This window comes from Populus alba, chromosome 7 (genome assembly GCF_005239225.2).
Source record: "Populus alba chromosome 7, ASM523922v2, whole genome shotgun sequence".
NCBI classification, from domain to species: domain Eukaryota; kingdom Viridiplantae; phylum Streptophyta; class Magnoliopsida; order Malpighiales; family Salicaceae; genus Populus; species Populus alba.
The window spans coordinates 11,275,689-11,303,497 of record NC_133290.1 but is presented as its reverse complement, the minus strand read 5'-3'; the positions used below and the strand labels follow the sequence as shown (position 1 = coordinate 11,303,497).

Here is a 27,809-nt window from a genome sequence, read left to right as displayed (position 1 = left end):
GTCCCTTAGCCTTTGAAGGATTCAGTTTTCCTCCGTTTGATGAGGAAGTCCTTGGTTTGGCCACCTAAAGTGCAAACTATTGTTGTGAACGAGTTCTCATTCCTCTAGAGATCATAACAGCGGCTAGAATGGTTCCATTATTTGATAGCATGATTGTCTATCTGATATCTTCCCTTCAGACATAGGCATACGCCTGTTCTACAGTTGGAAAGGGCTTTAGTTGAAGAACATCACTTCTGATCTAGTCAAACCTGTCACTTATCCATCAAGGAAAGTATACACCCGATCCTTTTGCAAGAGTGTAGTATATTTTATATATCATAAACATGCTCCATCAGGTTTGGGCGGCGAAAATCAATCTCCATCTATAAGTCTTGAAGACAATTGTAATATGTCTCAATTGGTTCCCCAGATTGTTTCATTCTAGTTACCCGTCTCTTTAAATCATATACCTAAGATGTGTCGGTCCCATCAAAATAGTTTGTAGCAATTGAATCCCATACCTATTTAGACATAGGAAATCGAATGAAGTTGTTGACCAAGGATGGATTCATTAAGCCAATTAACCATCCCTTTACAACAAAATTATTTTTCCTCCATCTCGTAAATGAAGGATTATTTGGTTCTGGTTGTGGAAGATCACCATTTATATATCCTATCTTGTCTTTTCCTGAGATGAACATCTCAACAATTTGGGACCATAAATCATAATTGGTACCATTAAGTTTGATACCAACTTATATTGCAATAATATCATGCATTACTGCTGGAGTCTGAGTTTGATTATGAGTTATGGCTTGAGTCATTCTTGCCATAAGGTCTTCAAAGTTTGTAGTTGTATTTGGTTGCTCTGGTTCAACCAAACTGGTTGGTGCTACCATCGTCTTCATTGTTGTATGTTGCTATTGTGGTAGCAACTTTCGTTGTAGCAAAGATCAAATAAAGGATCTCCGCTATGATACCATGTTAACCTAAAGAGATTTCCTGCAAGAATTCTCCTTCCTCTTTATTTATGAAACATAATATATATACATAGCATTGTACAGCCTTACTAGTTGTCTTTGGAAAGAAATCAACTACTATCCCATAACAATCAGTATTTACATAAATAGGAGATATATTTAAATATAACAACTATAGTTTCCTATTGTATATAGATTTGTACAGCTCACGCCAATAGATGACAATAGGATTTTCTTGTAAGAAATGTATGTTTGGTGATTATAGAGAAAAAATGGCAAAAACAAAAAGGTTAATATATAAAACAAGGTATATAAAAAGTAAAATAAAGCAATGACGAGTGGGCAATAATAAGCAATTACATCAGTATAGGTGGATTGTTAGCTCTAATGCCATGATAATAAGAATATATTTGTTTATTGATATTTTTTATATAAATAGTAATCGAGAAATTATAAATAAGGCATCCCCATTAAGAAGATGAGGGCTGTAAGATAAGGAAGAATACATGGGGGAATTAAAAAACATAATGAGAGAGAGGAATTTATAGCCCCGACTAGGTAGTCTAGTTCATGATACATTCAGGATTTCTATAAAGATCGGAGCCTGTGTAGTTGAAATTTTAACAGAGGACTTCAACCAAAAGGCCAACGGATGAAAGGTGAGGTCAAAAATCATAGCCTAGTCTAGAGTTTTGGAGTCAAAGATCATATGGTTGCGCGCTATCCAAATTGACCAGTATAATCCTTTACAGCGAAGGGTAATTGCCTGACGCTGAAATTTTCCTTTTACCAGGCCAAACTATTCCTGAAGGTTATGATTTAGGTCTTTTGGTAGACAGCCTACACACCCAAACCAACTAAAAAGTCTACCCTAGAGAGACTATGATGTAGGACAAAGATGGAATAGATGATGTATAGTCTCAATCTCCTTACAATAGAAAGGACAAAGAGTTTCCTCATAATTGATGGTTCTCCTCTTAGCTAAGAAACCTTTTGTGTAGAAACTGCCGTTTAGAAGAAGCCATATGAACACATCTATTTTTAGAGGTGAACACATCTATTTTTAGAGGCGCAAAACCTTTCCAAAGCAAAGCAAAGGAGTGAAGATTTATTGAAACATTAAAACCATAAAAAATATGGCACCATGAGGAGACTGTGTAAACGTTGGAGCCGTGGGATTTCCAAATCTTGTTGTCTTCACCATCAGAGAAGACTAGACCATGTTCCACTTCTGCTATCAAGCTTTCACGCATGCAGAGCTCTCGGGATCGAAGGGGTCTTCTCTAAGAAAGATTGATGGAGTTATTAGTTGGGTTATGCACTTCTACAATGCTTAATGATTGTTGCAGGGAGAGGTTATAATGCCTAGGAAACATGAACTAGAGAGGGGCTGCGTAGCTTAGCCAGGAATCAGACCAAAACTTGATGTTTCTCCCATCACCCACCTTGAACTCGACATTGGATCGAAGGGAAACAAATATGTTGTGATTTAAGGAAATTGTTGATACCATGGCACGCCAAGTTAGAGATAAAAAGCCTATAAACACAGGAAGGCCATTTGCAAAATGTGGCCGATACTTCCGTAGGACAATTTATTGCCAACCTTATATCACTCCTTTATCAAGGTTACAAAGCCATTCAAACATTAGAGCCAGATTTTTGTTGTGAATCAAACCCAACCCGAGACCTCTAAGGGGCTTACTCTTAATTACCTTATGCCAAGCAACCTTACAGATACCATATGAATTATAAGTGCCCTTCCAAAGAAATCAACAGTTGATGGAGGATATAGCTTTTGTAATGCTCTTTGGAATTGTAAAAACAGACATGTAGTATATAGGTAGAGAGTTTAAGACAAATTTTATAAGACATTTCCTCCAATCCATGCTCAAAAACTTCCCTTTCCATATGCTTAACTTTGCTTTTATTGTGGACAATACCGGTTTCCAAGTGGAGACCTATTTAGGTTAGCACCAAGAGGCAACCCAAGGTATATGACTGGGAAGTGTCACTACAATAGAAAATTATGTTAGCTGGACCAGAAGTGTATTCGTTATCCAAATTAATTCCTATAAGTGAGCTTTTATAGAAATTAACTTTTATTCCTGAAATGATCTTAAACCAGCATAGGATCCTCTTGGCATGCAGAAGAGAGGAATAATCATCTGACAGGAAAATCAGAGTGTCATTTGTACACTGCAAATGGGTTATGTGATGTCTTGGAAAAGTCTGTAAGCCTTTGAAGTAACCCAAATCCGATGCCTTGTTGAATAAAACTATTAGCCTCTGAACTGCTATGTCAAAAAGGAAAAAAAAGAGGGAGTCCCTTTGCCTGAGACCTTTCTCCATACTAAATTCTCTGCTAGGAGAGCCGTTAATTAGGATGACCAATTTAGTGTGGACAAACATTCAAAAATCAGTTTCCTCCAATGAGACCCGGAACCTATATAGCCCATGTAGAATTAATATGCTCCCACAAAATTGAGTCAAAGGCTTTATAAAAATCTACCTTTAGCAAAAACATGTGGTCCTTCTTGTTACGAATACCATGGACAACCTCATTTGTTATCATGAACCCATCTAGAATCTAACGCCCAACAATGAAAGTAGATTGGTTGGCACTTATCATATCTAGCAGAATGCTTTGGAGCCTAGTGAGCAATAGTTTTGCCATTATTTTATTTAACCCATAAATCAAACTAATTGGTCGAAATTGGGAGAATTTGCTCACCCCTTAGTCTTTGGGATTAAATTCACAAAGGACGGTCTGATCCCCTTTGGTAATTTACGTGTTCTGAAAAATTATTTGACCATCACAAAGATGTCGAAGCTGATAAGATTCCATACCTTTTTATAGAAGAAGAAGGTGAACCCGTCAAGACCGGGGGCTTTTGGACCATCACAATCCCATACAACTTGTTCACTACCTCCAATGAAGGCAGTCTTTCTAACCAAACTGATCTTTCTTTTAAGATTTTAGAGAACCTTGAGCCTCCCATTTCAATTCTTCTGCATTATGGCTTGGCAAACAAAGTTGAGAATAAGTTGACAACATCCTCTTTGATATCATTTTGAGAGACTAAAAATTTGTCGTTCTTCTCAATCTTGCTGATGCAGACCAGAAATCAGACCAGAAGATCTCAAAATCAGCTGAGAATGAAGGGTGTGACAACCAATAATTTATGAAGTGGAAAGGCTTTCATCCTTAATCTACCTTTGGCGTCTAAAGAGGCAATTAACAGTGATTAGACATCCCCCTAGGGTAGTGGTAGAGTGATAAAAATGGAAATTAAAGGTGGAATTTTGGAGATGCAAAGGCCCTGTCAATACAACTCATGGAACCCCCCTAAACCAAGTGAAACGGCTACCATGCAGTTTGAATTCAATCAGAGCACAATCAGACAGGAAATTAAGGAGAACAGCTGACCCTGAATGATTAATGTAGCCGCTACTTCTCTCATGAGCATGAAGAGTTTCATTAGAATCACCTAGCACCACAATTGGTAATTCAAAGGCAAACTCCAGAGTGGTGATGTCTTCCCATAGCTTAGCACGACCTTGCATAAAAGATGCAGCATAAACACCAACTACCATGCTGTTAAAGGAAGAATTAACATGTTTGCTGCATAGGTTGATCCATTGCCCCCTAAATTCTATGGAATTAACCTCAAATATAGAGTTATCCCACATCACTATGATCCCTCCTGATTTGCCTACAGAGTCTAGAAAAGCCCATTTAACAATTACAACATTCCATAAATTTCTGATGAAGGAATTGCAGCAGTTATCGTTTTTTGTTTCTAATAGAAAGCATATATCAACATTACTGTTGAGAAACCTATTCCGGATGAAATATCATTTGTTTAACATACCCAACCCACCATTGTTCCAAGCAAAGATATTCATAAATAGAGCAAAATCAAGACAGATCAAAACTTAGCAAGGTGAGGAACTTACAATTGATTCACTAATGTCCACTCGTCTACTTCTCTGTCAATGCTCCCCTGAACTCCATTTTTATACCTTATAAGATCTTGGAAGATTCCCAAGCCCAAAGCCGCTTCATCATGTAACATTTCCCGAGTCTCCTTTTCTTTATCAAAACCATGAGCTTGATTATTCTCGCAGGCTATTTGGAACCAAACATTTCCTTGCTTAATTCCTAAATTGAGGGAATCAGAAGAGATGCCTTTTTTAGTAGTGTTAACTATACTACCATTAGCTTAAAACAATTTTAGTTTCCTTGTTTTACTTCTAGCATTCTTGTTGTTTTCCTTGACCGTTTCTAAGTAGGCCCGCTAGCTACACTAAGAGCTCAAAGGGGTTGGTAGATGATCCTGTGTATCACTGGTCTCTGTATCCATGGATGCATGGTTAGAGGTAATATCTTCATGTTTATTAGTAGATGACTTAATAGCAGGGAATGAGCAGTTGTCTTTTAATGATGTGTTTCTGTAGGAGTCAGGTACAACATCTGATATGCCATTGTGAGCCAAAGCATATTTGTCGTTCTTCACTTTCTTCCCTTTTCTGTATGTATATTTAAGGTCAAGTCTTCTATTTCGTCTAAGCTTCTTCCTTTTTCTTTCCATTAGTTCCATTTCCACTACTTCCTGGGGCTCTGCCAGGTCACTTATGAAATCAGAGAAGGATTTTTGCAATTGGTTTTGGTGTACATTCAAGGTTCTGGCTGTTTTGGAGGAGGGCCTTAAAACCTGGTCTGAAGAAGTGTTAAGCCCTATTACACATGGGTTTATGGCCTTGTTGATTAGCCTTGTTCCTTTCACCCAGCCTGTGATGCTTTTTTTTACAAGGCCCACTCCTGTAACTGAATGTGCTGAGACATCTGTGCTGCTATCATTGTCGGTTACCTCTTGCGTGTTTTCCTTCAATTTGTTATCGTATGACACTGTAGAGGGTGGCTGATATGTAGCAGTGTGCATATGCTGATCTTTTGTCTAGAGGTTATGTGTTTCCTTTGTTTTAGGAAAAAGGTAGGTGATTTTTGAAATTGTGTTGGTATGATCTAAGTTGTTTGTCGGTCCAGTGTGTCCTTGATAGAGGATGAGAGAGAAATCGCTATCCGTATCGGCCTTCTGTTTCTCTGTTAAAGTAATATCCATTGCCCAACGGTCACCGCAAGGGTCAGTAATCTTTGTGCCTGCTGCCATAACGTCATCTGAACTTGCAAATTCGTTACATGACTCTTCATCTACTATTTGAATCCCTATTGCATCCATTGAGTGTTTGATTATAGACAATAGGGTACTAAAATCCAGTTTCATTTCCATGATTGAGATTTCAAATTCATCGCCATCTAAAACCAACAAAACATGTTCATTTAGAGTCTCAAAGGAGGTTGTGCTTAGCAACACTTTTACTCTCGTGAGAGATCCTTGGCTCACGCTAGTAATGTCATATCCAACCATCTTCCCTACTTTCTGAATAGTGGATATAATACATCTGCGGTTCCATCCTATCAAAGGTAATCCTAGTGTAGACACCCACACAAATCTGTCTATAGCTTTAGCTCCCTTTTTCCATGGTTTCAGATGAGAGAATGATGTTTCCAAAACAGAGGATCCATTTACGAGCTCTTTCTTCATAAATTCTCTATTTGTAAAGGTGATGACTGCTTGGCTTGCTCCTAGAAAATGAAAGCCAACTATCTGTTTGACATTTTTAAGAACCATATGCTCAAGGTGAGCATAGTTCATGTCTGTGGCTATGAATCCCACTAAACTTCTCAGAAGCCATTCCTTGTCATCGGGGATAGACTAATAAACCACTGTCTTCTTTGGATAATTTGTGACAGAGAGAGCTTGAGCAAAGGTCCGGGTGTCCCTGAAGCTGAGTTTGGGCATGGTTTTTTGTTGTGGTTTTATAACAAGGTCTTGTTTTTTTTTCATTTGGAGGCTTTTGAAATCTAACTGGGTTTGCACGAATTTTGTATGAATTGAACTAGATAAGGTTCAAGTTGTCACAAATGTCTGATTCTTTTAAAGTGGAGAGGAAGGAAACAAAACCAAACCATCTCCCTCGTGATGTTTTTTTCCTGGAGACAAAAAAATTGGTAACAGGGTCAATCTTTGAAAGCGTCTTTTTGAGGTCATGATGTTCAAAAAAGAACTTAGAAGGGGCAAAGGCCGGGAAGGTTGTGTGTTAGAAGGAGGTTTGTTGTTGGCTTGAAGGTTGGGAGCATGTTTCCTAGTATAGATTACAATACTAAGGGTGAGGATTTGTTTATTGATATGATATATGATTACAATTAACAAATTAAAAGCTATATAGAAACACAATCACACAATTATGAAAATAAATTACAATCTTTAATCATTTAAAATCTTTTGATGTGGTACTTGATTTCCACCATAATTGATGATTATATTGATTGGATTTCAATTCAAAATGTCTTGATTTGTTTTCTCAGCATGCCCTTTTAAACTTTTGGATATTTTGAAGAAAAATCTTCATGAGTGTGAAATAGATAATATTAAAATCTTAATTATTATTTTGAAAAAAATGACCTTGATAAACCAAGGTTATTCAAGCCAATAACAATAATAATAAAAAAAAAACAAAATAATTCTACGAGACCATATTTAACTGTACCGTCTGCTATAAAAAATCAAAGTCAAACCTTATTTGAGTTTGTAACCTAAGAAATATACAAGAGAATTGCCATGAATGGGGTAGTAAGAGAATATCTCCAAATTGTGATTGTAAGGACAACAAAAAAAAAAAAAAATGTGGGATATAGTCTATAACTTTTCATTAAATATAGTTTGATGGTAAGTATGATGATGGAAAAAACTTTTCTTTAAATATAGTCTATAACTTTTCATTATATATAGTCCAAATATGGTTTTTGTTTTGTACGGATGTAAGTATGATGATGGAAAACTATGAAACTAATGGGCGATGGAAAATCATGGGCAATAGTCAAGCAAAAATTGTTAAAGAACTTCAGTCTATGCGCTTTATTTCTTTTTATAATTAATGATTGTATTAATTGGATTTCATATCAAAATATACAATTTTGATTTGTTTTCACGATAATTTTATTATTTCTTAATAAAATCACATGTTTTAACACATGGTTAATAATGAAAAATAAGACAATCTTTTTATTTATTATTTTTTGGTCACACCTTTTTATTTGTTTTAACAAAACATCTTGATGTGCCAAGACTGCCACGCAAAGTGGGCATCATAGATGGCTATTGCAGAAACTAGCAAGGCAGAAAACAATTGCAGAAAAGAAAACCATTACAGACCCCTCTAGCCTTGCTTCCATGAATTTCCTTGCAATCCGAATCACAATTCATAGCTATGCACTCATTCGTGGGGAATGAACTTTTTTTACAAAGATTTGCATCCGCCATCATATGCTTGTTTCCTGCGTATACACAATGTAATTTGGTACGTGAAATCACAAATCTTGAATTAAATACTCATCAAAATAACATAAGATTAATCAATAAAAAACATATAGCTAATTTAAGGAAACAATAAATATAATAAAAGGAATATTAGTATTAGTATTCCTTGATGATCATTCAAGTATTACAAGAAACTGTTCGATAGATAAATTGGGATTACCAGCAGTCACAGCAAAGATGAGCAGAAGGAGCAGGAAGATCTCAGAGACACCTTTCATGTTTGATTTTGGTATCCTTTTCCTTACTCTGTTTTTTTTTTTTTTTTCAAATAAGAACACTAATGTGACTTGTAGTTTAATTTGCTGATATATATACAGAACCATGAGTGGAATATATGGCAAGAAGATCCAATAATTAATTAGAGAAAATTATTGAGTGCGTGCATTATTGGTAATAACATAATGTTTTTGGAATTACGGGTACAGCAAATCTAAAAAATCAAATATGGAAGCAAATCTCTGTGATTATCATTTTTAGTATTATTAATTTCATTTAATAAAAATAACAGGCCTGCACTCCTACTAATACATCATGTGCTTGTAATTCCGCATTGCTTAATCTAATAATTTCATTAACTAGTTAGAGCCTACAGATGACATTCCTCACTTATCATGTGTGAGATCTTCTTAGGTTTGTCATCTTGACTTTGTCTTCTTAACAATTGATCTGTGAGGTTTTCCTAAGTTTTGTTTTTTTAAAAAAAAATAAAAAAGTGAGGCTGCCCTAGCATCTAAAAAATATACTTTAGAGTTCGATTAAATTTTTAGATATATTTCTCCATTCATATCTATCAAATTACGGACAAAAGTAAAATATTAAATTTTATTTTTATAAAAATATCTTTTGATTTTAAAACAATATATACTTTGTTAAAAAAATAAGATGAATGAAAATAAATTACAATCTTCAATTTTTTAAAGTCTTTTGACGTGCTACTTGATTTCCATCATAATTAGTGATTGTATTGATTGAATTTTAATTCAAAATATATTATCTTGATTTATTTTTTCAACATGCTCTCTTAAATTTATGGATATTATAAATAAAAATCATCATGAGTTTGATATCTATATTTAAAAATAATATTACAATCTTGATCATCATTTAAAAAAAATATATAAATAACCTTGATAGGCGCAGGCTATTTAACCCAAAAACAATCAAAGAAAAAAATAATTCTATATGGTCATGTGTAACTCTAACATAGGCTCGAAGTCAAACTTTACATGAGAAATGTCTTGAATGGCATGGTAAAAAAAAATATCCAAATTATAACTGTAAGGACAATTAAACACTAAAACACTAAACACTAAAAGAATTCAACCCTAAAACAAAACCAAAGTAAAAAAACAGATTAAACACCAAAAAAACACAAAAACTTAAAAATTCTTGAACAAAATAAATCAAACACCAAAAAAATAAATAACGCGAAGAACATCAAACATGAACTCAACAACAAGGGTTCCAAATCAAACAAGATTTGGTTAAAACAAAGGCATATATATACATGTTGAAAATCATGCAAGGATCAATAATTTAGCATCCAATCACTTTAATTTCCACTTAAACATCATGATTTTTGTAAAAACATATTTCAATTCAAAATTGAAACTCTATGATTAAAAGCAATTGAAATCATGTTATTGATGTGCATAAACACTATATTATTTGTTACCGATGCTTAAAAAAGGGTTATAGAAAAATTAATAAAACAAAACAAGTCAAAATCATGTTAAGGCAATGTTTTTTAGAAGAGCACGAAGAACAAATGAAGAACATTCAACTTGAACCCAACAACATAGTTCTCAACCAAATATGGACAAACAGAAGGCACATACATGCTAGAAATCATCCAAGGATCAACAATCTAGCATCCATTCACTTCGATTATCAATGAATCATCACAATTTAACCAAAATGAATTTTGGTTTAGAACTAAAACCTTAGGATTAAAACCATTTTAACATGTTATTGATGTTAATAAACACTAGATTATTGGTTAATTATGTATAAAGAAGATGTATGTGCAAACAACTACACCGAAATTGGTCCAAATCAAGGGGGTAAGGCAATGTTCTTCCTAAGAACATGAAGAACATTACCTATAACCCAGCCATTGCCTAGAAAATTAACTCGGTAACCTAGTCACTATCAACCCTAAGAATTGGTATATTTGATGTCTAAAACATGCTTTTTTATATATATATATATATCAAAACAAGTTACCCTAACATAAACAAACATGTTTGAATCTAAAAAACTAATAAAAAACATCAAAAATCAAACATGAAATACCAAATCAAAAAAACTAACAACCTAAAACAACCTATATGTTCATGCAACATAGATTCAAAATTAGTTTTCTAAACCTATTTTTATGTATGAATAGGCTCAACAAGCTAAGGATAAACATTCCTCCTTTAAACATGCATAACTCCAACTACACCAGAGCTTTAAACAACAATTTTAATACATTAAAAACATAAAGAAAACTTTAAAATAAATTCATTAAACATAAATCAAATCAACAAAGAGGTGAATGTCACATTACTTGTTAAGCATTCAAAACTCTTTTCTTATGCTTGTAACTATAAACATTAAAAAAAATAACAACAAAAACAACAAAAACAAGTCACAAAGGACTTTTGGGTCTACTATGTATAGCTAGAACAACTACACTCTCTTGGTTTTCATTTGGAAAGTTCTGCCTCTCTCAAGCTTACAAATCTTTAAGAAAACTTGGATTTTTTCTCATGCATCTCTAACATTATATTTCATACTATTATTACTCTTTTTTTCCTATATTTTCTTATCCATTTTCCTTTTTTTCTTCTCCTTTCTACACATGCTTAAGGGGGTTGTTATAGGGTTGTGAGAGGTCTTAAATCCATTTATGGCCTTTTCATCTTGAGAGGAGTGTTGTGAATACTTGATAAGGATCCATTGATGATCCTTTGTGTGTGAACGCAGAAAAACCAAATTGATTTTTACAAGATAGTTGCATTGTTGAGGATGATTGAGTTGTTCACTTTCAAGGCTTTGTCAAAGCCATTCTAATGTTATCATTGCCTAAGACCATATGAAGTTGTAGATGGGATGCACACCTTCATTTGAATCCAACCTTGCTTAATTTAGAGGTGTATAGCTCTACATTTAGGTGTTTGAAATTGCTAACTTGATCAACCACGACTGTCAGGGCAGACTGGGTTGCCTACTTTCAAGGCCTCATCAGAGGAATTTTAATGTAATCATCGATTGAAGTCACCTGAATTTGGTAGAGGAGATGTATATCTTTTATTTCAATCTAATCTTGCTCAATTTGGTTGGTTATAACTCCACATTCATGCGTTTAAAGTTGTCAACTTGATTAGCTCCAAGTCTAATAATTGAGTGATGACTAATCATAAACAAGATGTTAAGGACTTTCATTAAAAAATTGGGATTTAAACTTCTAATTTCATAGAAATAATATTATAGAGAGAATGTTCCTCTTCTGTTTGCAAAAAATCTCATGCCATTTAGAGGTTTAGAACTTCAAAATGAGCTCTTGAAAGCCTTGTTAATGGGCTAAAAAGAGACAATGGCCCAAAAAGACCAAGAACAATCTTTGGAACAGGGCTCGGGAGCACCACTTGAGCCCAAAAGGTGCTATGCGCGTTCTCATGCTTGAGCCCACAATAAGGTGTTGGGCTTGTGCTATGTGCCCGAGCCCACAACAAGATGTTAGGCTCTGGTATGCAGCCCAAGCCCAAGCCCACAAGGTGTTAGATATGGGTGCATTAATTGGGTTTGTGATTATTATGGGCTTATGTTAAAAGCAAACATCTTTTTTATTAAATATTATTTTTTTTTATTATTAATTTTGATCCATCAATAGTGATTAATGGTTTGATGATGGCCAGCTGTTAGATTTTATAATAAAGGATTACTTGTGAAATACTCAATCACAACAAGTGTACTAGCAACAATTCTTGGGATTAAGACTTGTTTGGGATTGTGAAAATGATTGCAGTTTCAAAATATTTTTCGCTTAAAAAGATATTAAAATATTTTTTTAATTTTTTAAAATTCTTTTTGATTTAGGACAACAAAATAATCTGAAAATATAAAAAAATATTTTTTAATAAAAAAACAAGAATTTTAAAAATTTTAAAAAATATAATTTACATTACGTTTTTAATCAGTCTCTAAGCATATTTCTGTCCAAGTCTATGTCATTGCCCTTACAAAATACAAGAAAAGGCAGGCAGCTTTCAGGTCAACGTAAAGAACAAATATTAGAAATTGGTATCTCAGCTGTACCTAGCTTCCTACCAAAAGCTGAAATTAGAAAGAAAATAATGTTACAATGGAATCAAGCTGTCCTTTTCACTTAGTAGCATCAACAGTTTAATTTATTATTACCGTTTCGTTCACTTGAGAGGTGTCCATTTCTCTGGTCTAGGCTTAGAGCAAATAGTCACCAAAAAAAAAAAAACAATATTTTGACTCTTTTTTCCCTCTAGTTTTTCATGCTTAAAGAGAAAAGGTAAATAAAAAGCCATTATACTATTTCTACCAAAACCCATGTCAACGTACAGAACAGAGATTAAAAATTGGTATCTCAGCTGTTCCTGTCTTCCTACCAAAAGCTGAAATTAAAAAGAAAATAATGTTACAGGAGTTCCAATCTGTCCTTTTCACTTAATGGGATATGATTAAAAAAAAAATGTATCATATGGAGTTATTAAAATAATTATGTATCAAATATATTAAAAATATATTTTACTTTTCTAAATAGCTTTCTAACATTAAATACATATGATTACATATGAAAAAGTATAAAATCTCACTGAATTATGCGGTTTGGCTTTTGGTAGACAATAAAATCTCACTAAATTTGTTTTTCACAATTGATCCCTTTCTTCGAAAGAAAAAACAAGAAGCGATACAAACAAAGACACTGAACTTATTCCCAATTTGTCTTCTTCCTGTTATCATCTCCCTAGTTACAACTATATATGTGTAGCTAGCATCTTCTCTATATGAAGCAAGAGTTGGATTTAGGTTTGCTTTCACTAAGATAGAGCATAGAGACCAACCTTAATATATGAGACATAGCATGGCTTGGATATTAACCACTCTAGCCTTGATTGCGCTCGCTTTCTTCCTCCGAGCATGGCTGTCGAAAAGAAAGATCAAGGATAGCAAGTTACCCCCTGGTCCAATAGGGTTTCCTATATTTGGTAGCTTACATTTGTTAGGGAAGTTCCCTCACCATGACTTGCATCAACTAGCAAACAAGTATGGCCCTATCATGTATATACGGTTAGGGTTGGTGCCTACTGTAGTTGTCTCATCGCCTCGGGCTGCCGAATTGATTCTTAAGACCAATGACCTCGTCTTTGCTAGTAGGCCAGCAAATGAGGCTGCGAAGCATATCTCTTACGAGCAGAAGAACTTATCATTCGCTCCATATGGCTCTTATTGGCGCAACGTGCGCAAGATGTGTACCCTTGAGTTGCTTAGCAACCATAAAATAAATTCTTTCATGTCCACGAGGAAAGAAGAGCTTGACCTCTTGATTGACTACATTAAAGATGCTTCTCGTGAGCGTGTTGCCGTTGATCTTAGTGCCAAGGTCTCATCTCTAAGCGCTGACATCAGTTGTAGGATGGTTCTAGGAAAGAAATACTTGGAAAAGGAATTTGATGAGAAGGGGTTCAAACCAGTGACTCATGAGGCCATGCGTTTAGCAGCAAGTTTTAACTTGGTAGATTACATCCCTCCACTTGCACCACTTGACCTCCAAGGTCTTACAAAGCGCATGAAGGCCGTAGGCAAGGTTTTTGATGACTTCTTTGAGAAGATTATTGATGAGCACATTCAGTTCAAGGACGAAAACAGAACCAAAGATTTTGTTGATGTCATGTTGGACTTCTTGGGATCCGAAGAAACTGCGTATCGTATTGGTCGAGACAACATCAAAGCCATAATCTTGGTAAGAACGCATAGAATTAAAATAACTATTAGTAATCAACACGTGTTGTTACTCATTTTTTGAGCCATACGTGCTAATGGAGATGGTGTATATCCCCTTTAAATTGAAGGCAGGAATTTGGTTCAGGGTTGCTAGGAGATTGACAAAAACAAAGGAAAAGGAAATGTTTTTCAGACCATGTTTTAGCTGGCATCTGCTTTCCTTATCCTTCTCCTTTGCTGTCGAAATTGTCAGGACTCTTAGGCTAATTAGGAGTCTTTTAAATGATAAATTCGTTCCTCTTCTATCTAGTTTCTAAGGTTGGATAAATCCCTTAGAAGCTGCACTAAAAAATTTGGCTCTGCCGTTGTCACAATTTTTTGTTCCAACTTAGGCTTTGATTCTAATCTATTTCCATTCAATATCCGACCATCCCGACTATATTTTGTCACTCATAACATGTTGAAAATTGACCTATACTTTTATTGGGTCCTAGGGCTTGCTATTTGTATCGCAGACTCTCAGTCAAGTAGGATGCTTGGCATTGTCAGTTTCCTGATTTAGATCAGGGGATCATTTTTGACCAACCAGGCTGCAGCCAATTTCTATACTTCAAAATGAATTTTTCTCATTTTTAATCCTTCATCAAAGTTGTAGTCCTGGACACAGATAAATTTGGGCTTTCGAATCGCTTGATTTTGATATCAGGAGCTCAAGATATTCCTATTTGAATATCTAACGAGAATTCTGCCGCGAACAGGATTCTGGCAAGAGTTGCACTAAAAACTTTGCTTCCATCATGATTTTTCTGGTTTTTATTCTTAGGTTATACTCCCAGTCATATCGGAATACTCGGCATTCGTCAGTTTTCGAATCAGATCAGGAGATCATTTTTTTACCAACCAGATTGCAGCCCAATTCTGTTCTGTAAAACGATTTTATCTCATCTTGAATCCTTCATGAAAGTTGTAGTCCTACACTCATAGCTGAATTCTGGTTTTTTGAATCACTTGATTTCGATATCAGAAACTCAAGATATTCATGTTTGAATATTGAACGAGGAAGTGAAAATTCTGCCGTAAAAATTCAGCCGCAAAATTCAGCCACGAAAATTCAGCCGCAACATTCTGCCAAATTCTGCCGCAAACAAAATTTTTCTGCCACAGGAAAGATTTTTCCGCCCCAAGTTTGCAGGACTGAATTGGAAAAAAAAAAGACTGAAATGAGGGAGTTAATTGCCTATATAAATTGGAAGAAACTTGGCTGGGTTTTTTTAAAAAAGAAAAATAGAAAAGGGATAGGATCAGCAAAAAACAGAAAAATCGGCCACCATGAATTACGGGGCTGCTGCTGTATTCTTTTTCAGCAATACAAACGACGCCGTCATACATTACTTCGCATTTGTTCTTTTCTTTCTTCAGCTGAGAAAAGCAACGGCACCGTTTTGAAACAGCCCCTATGGCACTGTTTATTTGCATTTTTCAGAACAGTACCGTCCCTCTGCAACCGTTCCCTGCTAAGTTTTTTGAAAAAAGCTCTCGTCCTTGCACCCTCTGCAACGTGGCATATACAGCACAACCCCCCTTCTCACGCAAAAAAGGTACAGCTGCAACTCAGAGCTCCAGTCCAAGGAAACCGTTTTGCACCTCATTGTGCCAGCTGTGAAACAAGACGCAAAGAGGAGCCTCATCATCATCTAAGGGCTGGGATTGTTTCCCTAACAGAGACGGTGGAGAGGAGAGAATGTGAGGGTGGTCTCCAGTTCAGGCATATATATGAGACTGCTTCCTAAAACAATGGAGAGGAGGAGAAAAAAGGGAAGGAGGCGGAGAAGAGTAGAAAAGAGAGAGAAGGGAGAGAAGCAGAAAATCAGTTCAAGGAGGAGGGAAGATCACTGTCAGCTCATTTTACCTTGCCGAAAAGGATTTCACAAAACTCTAAAAAGGGTTTTAAAGAAGCTCCTAACGGCAGAAAGGGGAAGTCTTTCTTTGGTCTTCAGAATCAGCAAAGCAAAGGTTTTTCCACCTTTCTACACTTCCTCGTCTGCAAGCTACATCGGCAGGTATGAGTCGCTGCCCTTTCTTTTATTCCCTTGTCATATGTGTAGTTTGATGTCTGTTGTTTCTTTTTTACCAAAAACCTGTTCCTGCCGTTGTTTTATACATGTGAGCTCGGTTGGCCACATGTTTGTGCCGCTGGCCTACCGTTTCTGCCATGGCTGTGAGAAAACAGCAGCTTAGGACAAGAGTTGTGGGTTTTCGTTTTTATTTTAGACGTTTAGAGTTCTGTTTTGGATACATGGTTGTGCCGTTGGCCTACCTTTTCTGCCATGGCTGTGAGTAAACAACAGCTTATGATAAGGGTTGCTGGTTTCTGTTTTTATTGAAGACATTAGAGTTCTGTTTTTTTTTTTTTTGGTCACAAGGTGGCGCGTTTGCCTGCACATTTTTCTTTCCATAAGTTGTGAGTGAATAAGTGTTTAGATTAAGAGTCATTGGTTCCTTTCTTTCCCTTTTGTTGTTGAGGAACCGGGAGCTTTAAGGTCCTCACTATCCCTCTTCCCCCTGTTCTCGGTTCTTTTTCTCTGTTTTAGAATTTCTGTTAGGGATGTGTTTTGCTCCTAAAACATGTTCGTCCAGAGGAGAAAATGAAATAGGAGGGAGGCCCTTTTTGCGTTTGCATTGGAGGTAATCTTTTGACCAAGGTCAGAGGTTCATGTTTGCTCTTTTGCTCGGTAATAACTGTCTACGTTGTTTTAGGATTTAGCCCGTGATCATGCTCTTCAAAGTTCGTTCCTTTTACATTGAAACTGGTATGGCAGTTCTTTTTTTTCTCGCATGAAACTAGTCTGGCAGTGTTCCTATATTGATGAAAGGAGATAGGTCATGAGTCATACTACCTAGGATTGTGAGTTTAAAATCTTGCTTTCAGAATTTCGCCCCCCCCCCCCCCCCTCGACGTGTCAAGTTTATTTTGGTGCAGGATTAATAACTTTAGCTATGATGCCTGTTGTTTAATTGGTGCAATTAACCGTTGTATTGAGTATCAATCAGGACTTTGGCCCCCCCCGTGTGACCAACTTATTTTTCTGATATTTTTGCTAGCTTCAACTGTGATGTTTGCATTTAATATTTGTGATAAATAATGCTTTTAATAAAAAATATAAAAAATATATTTTTATGTGTTGCATACGGCCAATACCCTAACATGCTTTTTTATGCCTTTTTTTAAAAAAAAAATATTTGAACTTTCAAAAATGTGCATGGATTTCTTAAACACAACAAAAAATTATTTCCTTGCATCTTGGATTTTACAACATGTTTGTAAATTCAAAAGGGTGTTGGCCAATATTTCAAAAATATAAAAATCTTATTTTTGGGAATTCGTTTTTATTCACTATTAATATTTGGATAAAGAAATCTCAAAAGGGGTAAATATCCAAAATATTATTAGGAATAATTTGTTATTATTCATTATTAATATTTGGATAAAGAAACCCCAAAGGAGTTAATATCCAAAATATTATTATGAATAATTCGTTATTATTCACCACAAATGTTTGGATAAAGAAACCCCAAAAGGGGTTAATATTCAAAATATTATTGGGAATAATTCATCATTGTTCACTATTAATATTTAGATAAAGAAACCCCAAGTGGTAAATATCAAAATATTTTCAGGAACAACAAAGTCATTATCCTTTAATAACACAAGGGCAAATAAACCTATGAAAGGTAAATGTCCAAAATACTGTTAATAGAAATACAACTTGTTTATTTTTAACGGAAGGGTAGATTTATGCCTAAAATTTTATTTAGAACAATTTAATTGCGTATCCCTGAAAGAAGCCTCAATTATAATTGGGGACATTTCAAATTTTGTTTCAACAATTTAAGAGTCATAAAAATTTGAAATACTAAGGCAAAAATGGGCTTTTAAATACCTTGAATTTCTTTAGATTTCTAAACTTTTTTTCTTTCTTTCTCTTGTGATTTACGAGTCGTGAACACTTGAACTACTAAAGGAAAAATGAGCTCTTAAGCACATTGAATCTCCTTAGATTTTTATCTTAGTTGCCTCTAAATTTATAAATCTCGAATTTTATCTCATATCAAACATAGACTTCAAGAGCACCATTTCTCTTTGGCACTCTATAAGCATACCTAAAGGTATGATCCATATTGGCCAAGGGTTCTTTCCCTTAGACTTTGAACCCAAGTTCGTACATCATAGCAAATGTATCCTAGGAAACTGATGAGAGCACCAACACCATAGAAATTATAGGCAAACCAAACACCAAGCAGCTTACCTTAGGTAGGGCGTACTAGGGGTGCTAAAACCTTCCCTTTACGTAACCAGTCCCTTGTCTTAGAATCTCTGAAAGACTAGTTAGGTTTCCTAGTGACCATAATACTAGGTGGCGACTCCCTTTTCACAAAACAAAGACCCCAACATCAATCCCTGCTACCAGGAAGGGTCACCTCGACGTCGAGCTCTCGCAAGGGTACGACAACATGAATCACATGATTATCCTTAAATCTGTACCTTTCTCTTTCAGGACATGCTTGTAGGCTCAATGGACACCTCAGCCGACGTCACATGGGTGATGTGCGATAGAATAGCTACTCCACTAGGAAAGGTACTTTTTTCTGACAATATTGGACTAAGCTTTGTGTGTTTGATGTGTTTAAGTTTTTGCAATTTTATCTCTCTTTTTTTAATGTTTTTTCTTCCATGCATTTTATAGAAATGTGTCATGCATCACCTATTTTATTTTTTTGAAAGCACACACAAGCGTCTAGGTTAGGTGGGGAACAAGCAATCTACCATAAGACTATTGGTTAGGGTTCAGATGCGTGAAACATCCAACTCATATCTGAGTGCCTACTTGGTAATGATGGGTATACGTGCCTTAACCATTTCTTGCAACGCCCCTATACTATCTTTAAGAAGATCGTCACTAGACAAATATGAGACCCTCTTGAAACCATGTAGAAAACCTACTCATGTTCACATAATGAATATAACATGTCCTTAGGTTGTATGTGCTATTATTATTTGCATAAGAGCAAACCCTTCTTAAAGCATCTTGAACTCAAGACTTGTGGGTGACACAACGACTGTCACTCAAAAAATTTTCATTGTAGAGTTTAGGCAAGAATCAAGATTCTTGTTTCATCATGCAAGAGTTATGATCATATGTAACCCCTCAAAGGGTGAGTTCATCATATAAATTACATGTTCATATATTTGTCATGCATGCCCCAAGATGAAAAGTAGGCCCCTACGAGTCTACAACACCCGACTTTGAGCAAAAAAACACAGAAGATGAAGAGTGTGTTCGCTGTAATGTCCATTTTCAAGAAGAGTTGGAGTCTCTAAAAACAAGTGTGACTCGCCTCTAGCTTACTCGAGCAAATACTGAGAAATAACTCTAGGGAAGTTCCTTCCAACTGACCTATCATCTTTGTTCAAACCCCAACAGCGACTCAACCCGAAGAAATTAGGGGCAAACGTGGTCAAGAGCCTTAACACAATCCAGCTATACTAAGAAATTGTGACATGCAACAATTGGTTGGTTCTTGATAAGGATACTCCCCAAGTTTCTAATTCTGGACTGTTAGAGTATCCACTGGCTTGCAATCAAGTATTCCTACTTCAGTAAGTAGATAAGTACATACTTTCTTTGTGATAGAAAGATACCTCACTTTGATCTAACCACTTCGATTCCAAGGAAATACTTAAGTCCATCCAAGTTCTTCATTTCAAAATCCATAGCCAACTGCTTCTGTAGTTTGCAGATTTCTTCTGTATCATCTCATGTAATTATCATGACATCTACATAAATTATCAAGCCAGTTATCTTACATTGTCGTTGTCATAACCCAATTTTTGAACAAATAATAAAATTAAATATAGTTGACAACAAATTTTGAAGTTTGGGGATAAAAATATCAGATTTGAGAATAAATTGGTCAGAAATTGAAGAATTAATAAGTTTGGAAATTTATTTAAAATTTGGATTAGTTTAATTAATGAAATTAGAAGAATTAATAAGTTTGTGGACTTAATTAAACTTTGATTTAATTAATTAAATAAATTTAGGGACTTCATTGAAATTTATCCAAAAAAGGGCAAAATTGAAAGAATTAATTAAGGACAAAATTGAATAATCCAGGAATTAAGGACTGTTTTGTAAACAGTACACCAATTTAAGGATTTAATTGAAATTTATCCAATAGAAGGGCAAAATTAAAAGAAATTTTTATTTGTTTAGGGTCCAATTGCAAAATTTCCAAAGTTTAGGGGTCAAATTGAAAACTCCCGTTTTCCAGCCAAAACGGCACCGTTGCTAAGGAACAACCGTGCGTTCTTCTCCATCACGATTCAACAGGAGAACTTCCTATTCATCAGGGGAGCTGATAATCTGCAACAAATCTGATCTTGGACCAAGTCTTTTGCCGATAATCTCATTAGTGGATTCATAATACAGTCCTGCAAAAACAGAACTGGTTAGAGGGTTAGCTTGGCTATAAAAGGAAGAAGAAAACCTAGAATACAGGAGGCAAAAACCCAGAAAAAAAAAAAGAAAGAGAAACCCAGAAAGCAAAGCAATCCCAGAAAAACAGAGCAAACAAAAACATACACAGAGAAGAACAGAAACATCAACCCAAAACAGAGTAAAAAATAGGGCATAAACCAAAAAAAATACAAACGCAGAAAAAGAGAGAAAGGCTGAGAGGAGTCACGGATTGATCTTGTTTTCATCCCTGCAAGAAAGCAATTAATCCCCTAACCATCGATTATCGACAGAACGCAGTCGAACCCACACCGGCGTTGCAATTCTCACCATCACCATAAAAAAAAAAAAAAACCTTCGGACACACACCAGTATCATAGCCTTCTTCACCATCGCCAGAAACGAAAAGTAGTCGAACTCCACTAGCGTTGCAGCCTTCTTTGCAATCTCCAGAAACAAGTGCGCTCGTTTCTCTTCGTTATTTCTCCTGTGTTTGAATTACCTTTGAACAATGCGAAGGTAATTTAGTTACCTTCGCACTGTTGATGCACGCGTGCATCGTCATTTTTTTTTTTACCCAACCGAGTCAATGACGAGGCTTGCTGGGCCTAGCCCAGCCACAAAGATACATATGCTAGGTTGGGTTTTAGCCCAGCCCAACCCCAAAAAAAAATTAATAAAAATAAAATAAATAAAATAAAATAAAATAAAATAATAAAAAAAATAAAAAATGCATATGCATGAATGAAAATAATGTAAATTTATTAGTTTATTCACTGACGCCAGATTCAGGAATAAAAAACACCTTTTTAAATTTATATTATTTTTATTCGTTGCATTTTATTTTATTTAGCTAAAAAATAAAAAATGTGCATGTTCTTTTAGGGAAAATTTTTGTTTATTCAGGAGTCGCCACCAGTATTAGTCACAGGAATAAAAAAAATACTAATAAAAACTTATTTTATTTTATTGTATTTTTACTGGTTACGTAAAAAAAAAAATCATGCATGCTTAAAAAACGTCCTAAAAAACCTAAGGTCGGCTGCATTGCTGTATTTGTTTATTCACCAAATTAGAGTCAGGATTAAAATTTTTAAATTTATTCACTCTGATTATCTTGTGTACGTAATATTTACTGGCGCCAGAGTTGGAAATATTCGTAGTTAAATATTCACTGACGCCAGAGTCAGGAATATTCCATGCAAACCATCATGGCGTTGGTAAATATTCAACGTAGGTATCAATGCAGCCTGCCTCAGGCAGGACGTTTAAGGGGTGATAATATCTTCCCTTTTACGTAACCATCACGTACCATAGAATCTCTATTGACCAGTTATTCCTAATGACCATAATACTGGCATAAACAAGAATAATTAAAGAATAGATGCCAGAAATATGTTATCCATGAAATACATTTAAATTTTTTGTTGCGACAATCATGATCTGAGTTGCTTTTTTTATTTTCTCATAGCCATGCTAAAACAACAAAACCATGCACGTGGTGACATCCATATAAATCATGTTGTAACCTGCAAAAATAAAACCTAAAATTTTAATGATTTTACATGTTAAAATCACGATTTTAACAACCTTGCATATAACCGGTGGGATATCATGTATACTTCCTCCTTGACTCTAGCGTCAGTGAATATACTAAATAAATTGATCCTATTTTATCTTATGTGAATAAACAAATAAAAATCAATTCATTTCTTTATCAAATTATTTTTTATGCATGCGAAACAAAATAAAATAAAATAAATTTACCCTAGTATTTTTTTTTATTCCCGACTCTGGCGTCGGTGAATATACTAAATAAATTTATCCATATTTTATCTTATGTGAATAAACAAATAAAAATCAATTCATTTCTTTATCAAATTATTTTTTATGCATGCGAAACAAAATAAAATAAAATAAATTTACCATAGTATTTTTTTATTCCCGACTCTAGCGTCGGTGAATATACTAAATAAATTTATCCTATTTTATTTTATGTGTTTTTTTTGTCAATGAATAAAAAAACAATAAATTGATTTATGTATATATTTTTTACACACACAATTTTTATTATATATTTTTTTTTTTTATCTTTTTTTTTTATTTTTGGGCTGGGCTGGGCTAAATCCAGCCCAGCAGGTATACATATTGGTGGTTGGGCTCAGCTCAACCCCACAAGGGCTGGGCTGAACCCAGCCAGCCCGGCCCGGGTCACTGGCCCAAGCCAGTGACCCGGCTACACAAGATGCACACGTGAAACAGATCACGCGTGCATCAACAGTGTGAAGGTAATTAAATTACCTTCGCACTGTTCAAACAATTATTTGAACACGAAGAGCAAAGAAAAAAAATGAAAAAGGAAGCGAACCTGTTTCTGGAGATTGAAGAAGATTGCAACGCTGGTCTGGCTGCTTTGAGTCGACTGCTTTCTGTTTCTGGCGATGCTGAGGCAGGTTGAAGCGACGGTGTGGCTCGGCTGCTCTATGTCAATGATCTACGGTTCGGTGATCAATTGGGTTTCTATAGGGGTGAAAACAGTTCGGACGAAAATCGATTTCTAGAAGGGATGAAATCTGGCTGGTGATCTTGTTCTTCTCTGTCTCTTCTCTTCTTCTTTTTTTGTGTTTTGTTTGCTCTGTTTTTTTTTTTTGTCAATTGCTCTGTTTTTGGGTTCTTTTTTTGGTTCGGTTTCCTATTCTTATCTCTGTTTTTTTGGGTTAATTCTGGGTTTTTTTCCTCCTCTTCGACTAGGTTTTCTGCTTCCTTTTATAGACTCCCCAGCCCCTCTCTTTTAACTAGTCCTGTCTTTGCAGGACTCTTCTCTTCCCCGACGAGATCGTGGGCGATAGACATGGTCCACGATTGGATCAACTTCGTTGCAGATCTTCAGCCTGTTGAATCGGGATGTAGAAGACGAACACGGCTGTTTCACCAGTAACGGCGACGTTTCGGTAGCAATGGATTCCACCAGTAACGGCGACGTTTCAAGCAGCCATGGACATTTTCAATTTGACCCCTGGACTTTGGAAATTCAGCAATTAGACCCCTAAACAATTAAAAGTTTCTTTTAATCTTGCCCTTTTGGATTAATTTCAATTAAGTCTCTAAATTATAACACTATTTACAAAACAGTCCTTAATTTGTGGATTGTCCAATTTGACCCTTAATTAAATTTTTAACTTTTAATTCTTTCAAAATTGATCAATTAACTCTCAAATTACATCTCCAAACTTCAAAATTTATTGTCTTAACCCCATTGTCAATTATATTTAATTTTTATTATTTGTTCAAAAATTTGGTTATGACAGTTGCCCCCTCTTTATAATATTTACTATGCAACGATATTAGAAAATTTCATTTTCTTTTATCTTTGTGTAGTAAATTTATAAAGAAAATTAGATACAGAAAGAACTTTTGTCTCTTTTTTAGAGTCTTGAAAACTTCGAAAACCAGAGATTGAAATATGACTTTTATAGAGAAAACAAGTCATTTGGAAGACAACCTATTTTTTTTTTTTTTTTTTGTGATGGTATATTGTAATGGTTACGGCCCAAGTGGTCACATTGTAATTGGTTACCTGCCCAGTATAGGATGGTATATTGTAATGGGTTACCGACCCAGGTGGTCACATTGTAATGGGTTACCTGCCCAGTTGGTATATTGTAATGGGTTACCCACCCAGGTGGTCACATTGTAATGGGTTACCTGCCCAGTTGGTATATTGTAATGGGTTACCAACCCAGGTGGTCACATTGTAATGGGTTACCTGCCCAGTATAGGATGGTATATTGTAATGGGTTACCGACCCAGGTGGTCACATTGTAATGGGTTACCTGCCCAGTTGGTATATTGTAATGGGTTACCGACCCAACCCAGTGGCCACATTGTAATGGGTTACCTGCCCAGTATTGGTATATTGTAATGGGTTACCGACCCAACCCAGTTGGCCACATTGTAATGGGTTACCTGCCCAGTTGGTATATTGTAATGGGTTACCAGCCCAGATGGTCACATTGTAATGGGTTACCTGCCCAGTTGGTATATTGTAATGGGTTACCACCCCAAGTGGTCACATTGTAATGGGTTACCTGCCCAGTTGGTATATTGTAATGGGTTACCTGCCCAGTTGGTATATTGTAATGGGTTACCTGCTCAGTATAGGATGGTATATTGTAATGGGTTACCGACCCAGGTGGTCACATTGTAATGGGTTACCTGCCCAATTGGTATATTGTAATGGGTTACCGACCCAAGTGGTCACATTGTAATGGGTTACCTGCCCAGTTGGTCACATTGTAATGGGTTACAGGCCCAGATGGTCACATTGTAATGGGTTACCTGCCCAGATGGTCACATTGTAATGGGTTACCTGCCCACACATTGTAATGGGTTACAGGCCCAGATGGTCACATTGTAATGGGTTACCTGCCTAGTGGAAAAATACAAGTTTTTTTTTTTTTTTTAAGACGAGGGCTTGAAGGCGCGCTCGAATGGAGATAAGACGAGGGCTCGAAGGCGCGCTCGAAAATAAATAAGACGAGGGCTCGAAGGCGCGCTCGAATGTAAGACGAGGGCTCGAAGGCGCCCTCGAATGGAGGTAGGATAGAAAATGCACTACCTTTGATGGTCGAGGGCTCGAAGGCGCGCTCGAATGGAGGTAGGATATGAAATGCACTACCTATGATGGTTGAGGCTGAAAAGTGGTGGAAAAATACAGAGATTTTTTTTTTGTGGCCTAATTCTCATGGGCGGCCTGCCTAGGTTGAAAAATTCTCAAAAATGAAAATTTTTCAAAAGCAATTTCAATGTTCGCCATTTCAAGGTGGCCTTCCACTGGATGGATTCTGTTCGAATTTTTTTCTAATGCAGAAATCATTGCTCAATGTCTCAAAGTTTAGATGATATGCATGCATCTTTACCTGATTTGAAATATAGGCCCCCATTTCTTCACAATCTTCTTGTTGATTAGTTGGTGAGATCTTGCTATCTGATTTGAGTCATCTTTTTCGCTTGACTTTCAGCCCACTTGAGTTGGCCCATGTAAGTCTACTTCCAAATTTGTTTGCATATCTCAGCATTTATGGTGCCCATCGTGACCCACTTGCTTGTTAAAGATTTTCTGATTCGTCAAATAATTTGAGAGGATTATTCATTACCCCTCGTCTTACTGTTAAAAACATTCGGTATCACTTGCTGAAAGGAATCTAGCTGTCTTTTGTAATCCAAAATGCCCCCTTGTCTGGTTGAAGGAAATTACCATCTCCTTTTCTAGAATCTTTCCTTCTAAACACAATGTTGCCCTCTTGTATTGGTTATTGCCCCTAAGTGTGCTTCTGTCAGCGACTTAGATAAATAAAGGTTTTAAGAGGCCATTCTCTCATTTCTCTCCTTTTCAGTTTGGTGGAGGAATATGGGTCTAGAATGAATCTTGAAATCTTGATCTTGCATTTTGAAAACAAAAATTATTTCGATGTGAGTCAAATAACAATTTGCTTCTGAAATCTTGTAACTCCTTGGTTATTTTCTTTCTTGGAACAGAGATTATTTGCTCTTGTGTTTGGTAATGAGATCTTCGGTTAATGAGATGACCTTTTGTTTTGAAGTGAAGGGCTCGAGAAAAAGCTCGAGGTTTTGTAAGAGAAAAACTTGTCTCTTTTTGAACATTTATTTTTATCAGCATGAATAATAATGAGTAGTTTATTCTTGATGTCATGAATCTTATGAAAAAGTATTCTTTGCATTTTGAGAGCATTGTTTATTGTTCTAGATTGCTTGCTTGCTTGATTAGAAAGGACTTCTACAGGCACGTAACGTAGGCTTTGGTTTTTGGTTATGAAAGAAAAGGATTCATAAGGCTCAAAGAGTGTTTCAGGGTTTCAAAGATTGAAGATCACGATCAATAGTTTGACTTTTGACGTCATTTATATTTTCCTTTGCCGCTGTTCTTTGATTTGCCCCCTTTTTCTTCTTTTTCATTGCTTCGCTAGAGCATACTCATTTTATCTTGGTTATCACTTTTTCTTGTGATTTGGGCATGCCCCCTAGTATTGGAGTTTCTTGGGCTCTTTTGCCTTTTGGCTTTCTCACGGCTTTATCCTCCTTCTTGATCATCAAAATTTCACTTGCCCTTTGCTTCGCTAGAGCATACTCATTTTATCTTGGTTATCACTTTTTCTTGTGATTTGGGCATGCCCCCTAGTATTGGAGTTTCTTGGGCTCTTTTTCCTTTTGGCTTTCTCACGGCTTTATCCTCTTTCTTGATCATTGAAATTTCACTTGCCCCTAGTGTAGGGTGTGATCTTAGTTGGGATTTTTCTTATGAAATTATTCAGGCTCAAAAAGGGTTTGCAAGGGATGTACTTATTTTAGAATGTGAAAGGAATAACAAAGATGGCCTTTCCTCATTTCAAGCGCAAGCAGCTATGATCAATAAACTTTGACAAACTTTGACCTCGTATAAGGTGATGGTTTATTCTTTGCAAAGATGCCTTTCATGAGTTATGAGCAACCAGTTCACTACATACCATTATTCATACATTTAAAAACACATTATTCAAGAGTCATGGGGTAAGGGTATTTTTTTCTTTTCCTTTTTTTTTTTTGAAGTTTGGTCACCTCTATGAAGGAGTTGCTTGATTCACTTGTCATTCTACAAGTAGAATGTCAAAAATATCGTTTTTGAATAAACATCAAATTATTTTTTTAATCAAAATGCCAGATCAATTTTTCAAAATTCCAATAGTGAAACTGATTTTGGTAAAAGTAATGAATTGAATCCATGAGATCATGCGAGGCTTCGAGGGTGTATTTATTGATTCTTTGAAATCAATAACATTTATGAGAGAGAAAAGATATGCAAAGTGAATTTCTTGGCCAAACTTTTATTGATTTGATGAGAACTTATACAGTCATCAATGACTCAACAA

The 27,809-nt window shown here is 35.6% G+C and overlaps 1 protein-coding gene across 1 annotated transcript; it reads left to right on the top strand.

Moving 5' to 3' along the window:
* Positions 1-13,499: 13,499 nt before the first annotated feature.
* On the top strand, positions 13,500-23,933 carry LOC118043513 (cytochrome P450 71AU50-like). Its single transcript, XM_035051528.2, has 3 exons — positions 13,500-14,384; positions 18,922-19,002; positions 23,766-23,933. The coding sequence occupies exons 1-3, from the start codon at positions 13,506-13,508 to the stop codon at positions 23,931-23,933; spliced, it is 1,128 nt and encodes a 375-aa protein (XP_034907419.2). The 5' UTR covers positions 13,500-13,505.
* Positions 23,934-27,809: the final 3,876 nt, after the last annotated feature.